General features: G+C 34.4%; 1 protein-coding gene across 5 annotated transcripts in view; it reads left to right on the top strand.

The window, feature by feature from the left end:
• Positions 1-12,221, top strand: part of LOC120525021 (sentrin-specific protease 3-like) — a 66,214-nt gene that overhangs the window by 28,556 nt on the left and 25,437 nt on the right. For all 5 annotated transcript variants that reach the window (XM_039746950.1, XM_039746946.1, XM_039746948.1 and 2 more), the window contains exons 4-8: positions 474-671; positions 4,569-4,680; positions 4,785-4,932; positions 5,987-6,034; positions 7,645-7,722. In XM_039746950.1, the coding sequence (XP_039602884.1) occupies positions 474-671; positions 4,569-4,680; positions 4,785-4,932; positions 5,987-6,034; positions 7,645-7,722 (584 nt within the window). The remainder of the gene's footprint in view (positions 1-473; positions 672-4,568; positions 4,681-4,784; positions 4,933-5,986; positions 6,035-7,644; positions 7,723-12,221) is intronic.

Here is a 12,221-nt window from a genome sequence, read left to right as displayed (position 1 = left end):
AATAGAAAGATAGTATAGTGTACATACAATGTGTGAAGAAAAAAATAACTTAAAATCACGTTTTTGTTTTTTTTTGGTTAGAGTTATTTTTTCTGATGTTTCATTATAAAAATGGTGTAAATAGTTAATGCATATTGTTCCATTTTCTAGGACACTTTCTTCACAACATTAGCATTTTTTTTCTTTTAAGTAAACAATGCATGAACCTTAGTTTAAATTTAATGTAAATGTTAGATAAAAGCTAAGACTTTCTTCACTTTGCTTTTTGCTGTAATGAAAAGTGTTTATTGCAAGGTTTATTCTATGAAGTCTTCTTTCTTGAGATTTTTAAGTTGCAGTGCTATTATGCTATTCTCATGCCAGTTTTTGTTTAACATATGCAAAAGTGCAAGTAACGTGAGGAAAGTTGGCTAGATTTTGATCAATTGGCATGTTTTGTGCATGAACTTTAATTACATTCCTCTAATTTTTAGATTCCCTTTCATGTGGTGTAAATGGTTTCCTGGTGCCTGATTCATCTAATATGCAAGTCAGTGGTATGTTCAATGATAGTTCAATGCAGTTGCAAGAATCGACACAAAGTCAGGCACCTGGTAGTATGGTCAGCAAAGAAAAATCGAATGCTAACCTACAAGCTTCACTTTCTGAAGAGCACATCTCCTGTATTCAAGGTAAATAATGTTTGGGAAATAGCTGGATTTTTTATTTTATTTTATTTTTTTTTTTTATTTAAGCTTTCACTATTGTAATACTCTTAAGACAAAAAGCCTATGTTCTCTTGGAACAATCTGAAGGTGGCAGTATATTAAGTTATGATGTGAACATGATGGATGCTGGCTGTTTGAGGAATATATGTTGGTTTCCTAGCAGAGTATTAGCTGCACTTCCGTGCTTTTGGACTGCTGTCTAGATGTGGATCATAAGCATATGTTCATTTTCTCATTTTATTTAGAAAAACAATCAGCAAGTGAAGCTAATGCAACAAGTATGAGAGTATACTTTGAAAACTGTCCATAATAAAACTCCCACCCAACAAAGAGCTGTACATATAAGAGAGATCAGTCTAAATTCTTTGTGTATAATAAAAGGGTTGAGCACAGAACTGACATATTTTTAGAATTTTATTAATAATAAACATATGGCCTTTGACACTTTACTGGGGGTATAATTTATTTTTTCTTATTCTTATAGAGTTGGTCAAAGCAGACATCTCTCCTTCCTTTCATTTGACATAACTTTTTCCAGGCTTTGTAAGATGAGCAAAACATTAAGTTAGTAGCTTTCCGATTCTTTTAAGCTTCTGATTTTACCAGTCTATCTGCAACAACTAGGTGACTTCGCTTTAGGTCATAAAAACTGTTTCAATGTTTATCTGGTGGAAAACGAATCCAGAGGCAACAATGCTTGTAAAAATAGAGAGATCCAAGAGTTCATTGACATGTAAACTGGGAAAAGTGCTTTGTTGTCCTTGCAAGAGTGTGCCAGGGTTCTCTTCCTGTATTGGTTGTTCCCAAAATATTTATTTATTGCCTTCTTTCACCCATCAAAAAAGTCTGATGAAATTAATAACAATCACAGTAATGACTAGATTGGTCAGTGGCTTCCATCCTTAGTTCTGAGTAGCTAGAATTAAGGTAAGGGCTTGTTATACTAACCACAGTTCAATTATCCCACAAGCTGAAGACAAAAGCTCCAAAGATCTTGCTAATATTGAAAGTACTGTAGCGTTTTGTTTGCACTGTTGACAGTCCTGTAAATAATGATACTCTTCTTGCCCAAGATGGGTTGTAAAGCTGCTTGTTAGTGTCCTTTGGCAGAGCCCACATTATATCACCCAGGAGCATATTGTAGGTTTTCTGTGACTGAGCTAGCTACCTAAGAGAAAATGTATTGACTAAAACACAAATAATAATCCTAAATGCTTATTTGTTGGCTTTGTTGCTTGTTTAAAATAGCGGTACCTTTTTAAAATGAAACCTTCAACCTCACATCTGAATGTGGATTGCCCCCAAGAAAGAGTTTATGAATCACATTTGTTTTCAGCCATCACAAGAAAAATACAAATAGTCAACTGGGATTCTTTCGCTTGTACTTGTAAATTTCACTTGGTGACTTCAAACCTGAAAACAATTTTCATCTAGCACGTCCCATTTTTTTTTTAGTTATGATGTTCTAGGACAACTAGGGTGACTGGACAGTAAAGAAGGGATAACCATTTTGATAAATACAGGTAATTCACCTATGGTTGCTATTGAGAAATGAAGTGCGTTACTAACAACTGTGAGCTATTTACCTTGTCATTGATTTTTTTTTATTGAGGGGAAAAAATGTTACAGATTACCAAGTCTTATATGACTAAAGCATAATGACACAATTCAGACATGACGTTGCTATAGGTAGTCAGTTTTACTGTTTCCTTAACATCACATTGCATTTCAGGACCTTTCGTTTATTAAATTCACCATTTCTTTGAACATTTTGTCAAGGTGATGGACAGAAACGGTGTTGTGTTTCAGCATTTAAGAAATAGGTTTGGTCTCAAAAACTGAATCCAAAATTAAGGAAGGTGTTTTGGTTGGCCCTGAAATCCGTGAACGGATGCTTGATGGTGAGTTCAAAAGAAAACTGAAGCCAATTTAATCAGCAACATGAGAAGCATTCGTGCAGGTTGTCCATAATTTTCTTGCCAGTCACAGAGCAAGTTTATGGAGAACATGCTGAAAGCATATCAGTTTATGGGAGCCAGAATGTCACTGAAGATGCATTTTGTTTTTTTTTTTTTGTTTTGTTTTTTTACATTCTCATCTCAACTTTTTTCCACCAAATCTGGGAGATGTCAGTGATAAGCATGAGGAAAGATTTCATGAAGATATAAAAGTGAAGGAAAAATGATATGGGGGGGGGGTTGGGGGAAATTTACTCTGAGCATAATGGATGACTACTGTTGATTCTTGCAAAGAGAGATGGATGTACATTACAAGTGCAAAAGCAAGAGTGTCTTAACATTTTTGTGCATGCTGACCTTGCTTTTATATTGTGGTAAACTGACACACATGTTTTAATGTGTCTCTGGTATCATCTTCTGATTTGTTTTCAGAATAAACGCAACAAAACTATTTTGGTAGGACAGTTCAAACTACAGAAAAGCACAGTGTTGCTATATATTATATTGATATTCAAATTTGTCAAAACATCAAGGATGTGCATCTCAAAAACCTGACATGTTAGCTGAATTCCGAATTCATATAGGAAATCAGTGTAAAAAGTTAGAGCTGGTCTGAAGTTCCCAGTAGCAAACAAAAATATTTTTGTAGACCGGTGTAATCATAACTATGAGCAAATTGATATAATGTCTAGTTTACCAACCTGTTTAAAGGTTATAGTGATTATTTTACAAAATTATTTGAATTCATGATTTTACGTTTGGTTGTCACAGGCCACTTTGCATTTTTCCTTTGCTTCTGAGGTGCTACTGTTTCTTCCAGAGAATAAATAAACGCCCATCCAAATGGTAAGAACAGAAGAAAAAGCAAGACGTCCTTCAGAAACGGGAGAATGTATGCTGCACGTTTAAAATTACACTTGCCAAACTTTAAACATCAACCAGCCATTTCTTTCGACGTACTGTATTCTAGCCATGCATCTTATTAAACCATAAAGCTGCTTGTGTTACCAGGTTAAGTTGGAGACTTCATCCTGTTTAGTTGGTGGCTTGTCCATATCAAACAAATACATGACCTTGGGAGATCCTTTAATATATTCTAATAAGTAGCATTGCCAGAATTTGATGATTTCAATTCTGTTAGGGTGTTAACTGAAAACTGACTTAAATCTTTGGAACATCATGGAAATCCGCTTACCTGAAGGTCTAACCATGCAGCTTTCCTGGCTGCATAGGGTTGACTTGAGGAGCTGCCTGCATTAAGAAGGTCCTCAGATGGATGATAAGAGATGTTTGGGAACTGAAATACTGCGTGAAGTGAAGTCACTGGGAAAGCATGAGTCAGAATCTCTGAGGATTTACATGCAATGTCAATATGACTTTGCCACAATTTGACAGGTGGTGACGGAATAATTGTATGAACATTACATCTTTTATTTTAAAATGAAGAGTTTGTCCTACATCTTACACTAAATTACTATACTGGTTTTCTATGAAAACGTTCTTGAGTAAGTCAGATTTTATTTGTTGTTCTAAACACACTGACAAAGAATGCTAACATACTGAAGATTACCACATGTTTTTGAGTTTTACTCTAATTTTACTTTAAGGCTGATTAGTTCTTTGGAAATGCTGTGAGCTGTACTGCAAATCCTAGTTTGTCTGATTTTAGGCAGTGAAAGATGGGGTTTTGGAGCAAAATTTTCAGTTTTTTAAATTGAAGTCATGGAAGTAATTGTTTCTGTGTTCTAGTAGTTTTCTTTTTTGATTGACATGAGAAACTGTTTTTTATTGCACTTTGATATATGAAACGTTTTATTGGGGAGAAAAAGAGTCCTCCTGTTTGGGTGTATCAAATGCACTAACTATTTATTTGTTTATTTTTTTAAATGGAAATTTGTTACAGGTATGCTAGATGAGATGATGCAACGTTATGGGAGTCTGATACCCATCCATGTGGATGAAATAGTAGATAGACTTCAGGAGATTTTCCAGGACAACTTCAGCAGCCAAGCCAGGTACATTTGGTAATCCTTGTTATGGAAATGTGACACACATTTGTCAGAATTTTGTTGGCTACTTACCACAAACTGTTTTGAGTGTTTTCTTTGATTGATTGCAGAAAAACAGTTGTGCACCACTTAATCCAGTCTTACCAGCGATTACCAGGTAATGCTATGCTGCGTGGGTTTCGGGTGAACTATAAAAGACATGTCCTCACCATGGATGACCTAAGCACATTATATGGCCAGAACTGGCTCAATGATCAGGTTAGTGTTTAGATTTATCTTGCTATATATGAAGGTGCAGGTTTTGTATGCATTATATTATGTTGGATCCCAATCTTTATTTTTCCAAAATGTTTTGTTCTTTATAAATGTGAATAATTGCTGATCAATGCAGATAAATGATTTTTGCAATGAGTTGTCTTTAAAGTGATTGCAATATGAAATAACTCATCAGAAATTAATAACCAAGATGAAGTGTTTTGCTGTTGTGTCTGCTATGTAATTGCTTCACAATATTTACATTATTATGAATGTAATTACAACAATTACATTGATTTGGTATGTCATCTGAATAGAGTGTGCATTTGTTTATTTCTTCATCCATATCTTGCCATTTGAGCAGTGCATGATGAAGAGGGAGGAAATTAATTATAAAAGTTAAAAGATGCTAATCAAGTTCAGTTTTTGAAATCGCCTGCTGCTGTAGGTTTTTATTGCAACCTTTTTTTTCCCAGTGACTAATTTTTTGAACTGTGATTGACCTATATTCTTTAATTGGCTGGTCTTTGTGTCTTCTTTTTCATTCAGAGAACTGCAGGATTATAAGATGCACAGTTACCCATGAAACTAGAAATACTTGTAGTTTGTATTTTGTAAATTTACATTACATTAACACTTTTCCATGAAGTTTGCTATTTTTTTTTTGTATCATAGTAATGTTAAGGTTGCTATTTTTTTTTTTTGTATCATAGTAATGTTAAGGTTGCTTATTAAAAAATAATGGATTTTATTAAATAAACTTAGACCTAATGAAATTAATGATGATGATGATGAAAAATTAATACCAAGATACAAAAAATAATTGATGTCTATGACTTAATATTTGCTGTTAACAAGCAGTGTGCTGTATTTAACAAGGTATTCTAGACATTTTCATAACATACTGGGTCATCCAAAAAAAAAAAATCAGTGATTTAATAAGTGATATTCTAGTAAGTGAGTTTGAGTTGTGTATCCCTAAAGGGTAAATTCAGAAGGGTGTTTAAAAGTGACATAACACAGTTCTATTGTAAGTCAGCATTGTTATATTTTGCAGGTTATGAACATGTATGGTGATCTGGTGATGGATGCAGTACCAGAAAAGGTGAGAGAATTTTGCATTTCTTACGTAACTTTTTATATTGAAAAATCACTTATCAGAGTGTTTCAGTGTTTGCTTAGAAGTATTGGTCCAGTGTTTCAAAATTAAAAATAAACTACTGTATTTATTTTGTCTTTATCCCTACTGTTCCTTGTAGTGGTCATGACAATTCTGAGTGAGATGAGGAAAAAAGAAATTAAAAGGGTAATTTCTGTTCCTCAGTGTTTAATGGATTTATATTTGTGTGTGGTTACATGAAAATTTTAGAAATCGCTGTCTTTGAGTTCACATTTGGGATAGCTTTAACCATATCCTGTTTGAGTCTTTGCATAAAAAGGTATAGATTAAGTCTACCTATCCATTTTCTGAAACGGTTATTTCAACTTAGGTTTGAAAGGGCTGTAGCTAGTCTTAGCCTTATTAATCACAGTATAGGCACAAATCTTGAATGAGCTATCACTTTCCCAACAGGATGTACAGTAGGTGTCAGAGGATTACCAGTGTAATTAAGATGGAGCCAGAACATGCAGACTCAATACATAGGTTTAAAATCAGTGCTCGGCAACTATCCTTCTGAAGCTGTGAGACCGTTGGTTCACCTTTTCAAATATATTAATTTAGATAATGTATTAACAATGTGATTGTTGTAAATATTAATAGTGAGAGTGCAGTGGACTCTCTCGTGTGTGTGTGTGTGTGTGTGTGTGTGTGTTTTGTTTTTTTCCCTTAAATTATTGTACAGATTATTATACATGGTATAGCCTAAATAAAAAGGGGAATCCTATATCACAATGAAGTGTGTCTATTCTTTAAATAATGGGTAGGCTGTTCATAAGAGAAGTGCTGTTAGTTATTCTGGACTTGTATGCATACCAACTACACATGACAAATCACATCGGTCTTCTCTCACTATTGGGATTAGTTTATTCATTATTACAAAAGTGTAACCCATTTTAAAATACCCACAGTCTACTCCCACCTATTCACTATCATATCTAGGGTAAAAAAAAAAAATTCTGAGAGGCCTGTCATGTAGCAACAAAACAGGAGAACGAGCAGTAACGGGTCTTTGGTACACTTAGATGGCCAGGGGTGCATATGCACCATGCTGAATGGATTGTTGATTCCCTGGCACCAACAGGAATGAGTAAATTGTTGGACCCATTTATATGTACCACAGTTGGCACCGTTTCCCACAGACAAGCAATTCCCATTAAGGAATAGTTTAGTCACTTCCACGAGATGCTTCTGCTGCAGTTGATGACGACCTCTGGTGGAGTGCCTAGAAGAAGATCGAACTTGACTACAGAAGAAGTAGAAGTCATAGCACAGTTTCCATAGACTAACCTGTGTGAGGATTATTACTTATCTCCCAGGGGCAAGAGTGGAGGGCCAACCCATCTGCCTGACCCTGTCTACCATTAAGGTGGTACAACCTGAAGTTTTTTTAAAACAAAACAAAAAAAAAAAAAATGATTATGGAAATTGCAGATTCTGAAGCATTGGTCCTATGAGAGAATTTTTTTTTTGTGGATAACTAGAATTGAATATATCTTAATATGCAGATGAAAATCTCAAACTACAAACAAATCTTGAGTTTTTTTTCCTTTTAGGTTCACTTTTTTAATAGCTTTTTTTATGACAAATTACGAACTAAAGGCTATGATGGAGTGAAGAGATGGACAAAAAACGTAAGTTCTTTTAATGTTTTGAGAAATTTTCGCCTAAGAGAGGCTTATATTTATTAAATTGATTACCTTTTTTGTGATCATGTTTTAATGATTTAAGGAATTTAACATACACAAAGATCAATTGAAAAGGGGAAAAACTGCAAACTGTACCCAGCATTCTCCTACAAAGACTCCTTCTCATACCCTGTATCTCCCAGATCCTAGCAGCAGAGTTAAAATCGGCAAAATGCATAGATGAAGAAGAAAGTAATTGGGTAACAAGAGAGTTAGGTTAATTTGGCAGAAGTGTGCTATAACTGTAATGCTATTAGGAATGGAGTTTTGATTTTTGAATCTAAGGTAGACCAATTCACAATGAATTCTAGAGATGGCCCAGAGAGAGACAGTTCCAAAAAGTTTTATTAAAAAAGGAAAATAGTCAGTTGGCAAAATTTAGAAGCACTGGAGATTTTCAACAAGAGGCATGAAGTAACTTGGCAGCTGTAGCAACAAGATTTTCCTGAATTCTTCTTATACTGGTAAAAGGTTGGAGAGAACTTGGAAATGCCCAGGAATTTTCAGGAATAAGAATGATGTTGACAAACGGAAATAAAGAGAGACTGGCTTATCTGTAACCAGAAAGAGAATGGGAGGGCAATGCCAGAATTTACGGAGGATTGTGGTAAAGAAGAAAAAGTGGGGAAGGGTCTCTTTAAGGGAGAGAAAGAGCTACATAAAGAAAAAACAATGTAAAAGAATAAGGTCAGATAAACTGATGCTACATGTCCTAAACACTGATAGGAGGTTCCTTGTACTAAGATTCATTTACTTAGCACTTTATCTGTTGAGCTAATTTTAGCAGGATTACTATGATTTTCGCAGTGGTTTTTTTTTTTTCCTCCCCTTTCTGCCTTTTTTTTCTAAGCCAGTTCAGGCTTGTTTGAAGCTGTCTTGGTCATTCTTAGGGTTTGGATTCCTTCTTCTCGCATCACCCACTACCACTTAATTCATGGCATTTTCAGCTTTCCTCTTGGTCTCGTCCTCTTTCCCCATCAATTTATCCGCACAAACAGCCAACCAACTTTTATTCTGCTCCATATCTTCTCCACAACAACTGTATACTATTCAATTCTTTTCAGTAAAAACTCTGCTCACATCAGTTCTTAAATATTCAGCTTAAGGGACCCTAATTCCTGAATGTGTTTCCATGTTGTCTTTTTGTTACTTAAGTTTGGTCGGCTAATCATTAAACAGTGTTTCCCCTGTGTGTGTGTAACTATATATATATATATATATATATATATATATATATATATATATATATATATATATATATATATATATATATATATATATATATATATATATATATATATAAACACTAGCTGTTTAGTGTTTTCAGTGCAGTATTTTGTGCCAATAGTAATAAAATGGATTTTGTTTTTCATTGCAACAGATGGTGCACCTCAAACATTAGCACTGCTTTTACAAAACCCATGATCATAAGCAGTATAAGAGAGACATAGCTCTCGGCACACAGTTACAGACACATGTCATTTTGTTAAGGTGGGCTAGGTCTAGTTTTGGGTTGGTACAAAAATTTAAAATTTGGTATCCATACCAGCTTTCGAACCTCAGTGTAAGTACCAGAACGGTACTAAAACAAATAACGGATAACTCCCAGTAATTCAAATAAAGAATAAAAAATCATAAAATGTCACCGTAAATAAGTAAATGTGTCACAAAATGTTTTTTGCTTATTTAGATTTTTGTCTGTAATATTACTCCAGACATAACATTCAGTACGGCTTGAATTTAAAACTGTTACTTCCATTCATCAAAGCTGAGAAGGTGGGCTCTAGGGGGTACTGTTTTTCGGTTGATGAATCCTCTGCAAAGTGGACGCATGTGCTTTCCTTGACTTGGGAATTGTGTGGCTCGTGCATGGTCTTAAGTTGTGACTGTCCACATCAATTACAAGTGCAAGAAAAAATTGCCTTGAATTCCTGTGCAAGCGACAAACTTTTTATAAATGCTGAATTCCTCATTAGCAGCCTACATGAGAGATGTCTGCTGTGGTTCAAGTCCAGTGTACTGATGAACCAAATAAAACACAGCACTCTCTAGAGCCCTCACTTTCAGCTTTGTTGAGTGAATGTGACAGTTTTAAATTCAAGTGATATTTCATATTGTATTTGAAGGAATATTATGGACAGGATTAAATAAGCAACAAAACCTATTCCATGATGGTTACTTATTTATGATTTTCTTTATTCTTTCACAATTTGCAGCACTTATATTTATTTGTGTATTTTTTTTTTTATTGAATTTTGTTTCAAATATGTCTTCATGTACTACAAGCAACAGTTTCCTTTGAATTCTCCCATGCATTAAAAATTGCTGTCCCCCGCAGAGTTCACAGCTTTTCCAAGAGAATGGGGAGGATATAGTGGTTTGTCCACCATGAAATTTGAAGGTCATTGGAAGGAATGAGGGGTGTTTTAGGATGATTATGCCACAGTGCATCTCACTTGCCTTGCTACAAGCAGTGGTTCTGTTTTCAGTTCTCAAATGCAGGCGTTCTTAAATTCTTTAATCAGAGTACCCAAATAAGAAAATCGGTACTGTACTAGGTCCCAAGAATAGGATTATCATAGTGACAGCAGAGTAACAAAGAGACAAATAACAGTGGTCATTTAATTATGTAATATCACTTAACTTTGGTCACTTGACACATGGTGCTGGATAAGGATTAAATGTTCAAAAATTAATTGATGCAGCTTATTTACCTTGTCTTTACATTTTCTAAAATGATCTCTAAAGTTAGCAATACATTTTTGTAAATGAGTTTGCAAATCACTAATTCGCTTATCAACCAGAACACTATTTCACATTTAGCTAAAAATCGGAAGTTTTCAGGATGATACATTTAGGTCAGTAGGTATTTGCTAAGAAAGTACATTTTAGAAACACAAAATTCCCCAAAATCTCAATGTTTTGATGCATTTGATAGAAACTTGGTGGTGATGTAGAAAAAAGTGTGTTCTCCATACTTGTCATTAATAATACTCTAGAAAGTGTGACCTTCTAATGCACTGTGTCCTCACAGCGCTGGCAGCAAATACACATGTAGAAATGGGGTATGCGGCTTTGTGCACCTGAAGGCTGTCTGCAGAAGTGAAAGAGAGAGGAGGTAATTTTGGTGAAGATTTCTGGTAACAGTTTCATTGTCTTCATGGATTATATTTTCCTTATATTGTCTCATCTTGGATTGTATTTTGACACATTCCATTTTCAAGAGACACTCTTCCTTCATTTATTATAATCTGGACCCTATTCTGAGAAATACATTGCCAAACACCCGAGAAGCAATCTTTCTTTCCTTCCTTCCAGTCTACCTACCTACCAAAATCACCCACTCCAAATTTAAAAATGCTCAAACCCACATATCTGTTTTTAGTTAAGTTTCTTATTCTAGGTTTGCCCACAAATCATAACCTGTTTAAAAGGAAATGTTGCTGTTTTGCTTATCCTTACCTGTTATGATTTTAATATTTGAAATAATCTTAAGTGACATTTGAGCAGCTGGAATGTGGCAACATGATGCACTTGGCAAAGTATGTTCTTCATTTACTATGTACACCAGGTGGTGCTTTTGAGTGAGTTACAAAGTCATTAACTTTTTTTGTTGGTAGACATTTATTCAGACTTGCTCTAAAATGAGATGGTACTAATATTAGGCTTTGAGACTCATGCCCGGTTGATTTGTAGCAAGTTTTTAGCTTTGAATGAATCAACTTTAAATCATCTTTACTTATTACCACTCTTGATGATGTCCTGTACTATGGACTTCTGCTGCAGTTATTTCCTTTCACATGTTCTTTCCCATACAATACTTTAAATGTTCATTACATGTGCTGTGTAAATGTGCAGCTTTTAATCATTTACTGTTTGTATTAAGTGCAGGTAAAACATAGTGCAGCTATATAAAGCCACTTTAATAAAATTAAAAAAAATATAATAGTGCATTTCCCCATTCCATCATAAACATGCAGCAAAAAACAAAAACGCACGTCTCAAGCAGAATTTTTACCTAAATTCCCTTGCAACCATTATGACCACATACATTGTGTTCATTGCAAAGTAAAGATTTGTGGTTTGCTCTACTTTCATTTGCCATGGTTTTCCATTTTGTAATATTTGGGATTTATTTTAATTCTGATTGATTCCAATTTTTAGTTCCTTGCTTTCTTTTAGTTTCCATACTCTTGGCCTGTTTCAGTTGTTGCACTGCTTTTGATCTAAACCCTTTAAAACCTTGTAACACTACAAGATTACAGATCAAAACAATACATTAAAATATACTCTAAACTACAATTTTTATAAAATGAAACATTTATATTTTCATTATTCGCTTATCTGTTTGAGTTAAACTCTATCTATCTATCTATCTATATCTATCGATAGATCTATCTATCGATCTATCTATCATCGATCGATCGCTCGCTCAAAAGAATTAA

The sequence above is a fragment of the Polypterus senegalus genome, chromosome 3 (assembly GCF_016835505.1).
Source record: "Polypterus senegalus isolate Bchr_013 chromosome 3, ASM1683550v1, whole genome shotgun sequence".
NCBI classification, from domain to species: Eukaryota; Metazoa; Chordata; class Cladistia; order Polypteriformes; family Polypteridae; genus Polypterus; species Polypterus senegalus.
This window is presented reverse-complemented; position numbering and strand designations above follow the sequence as displayed.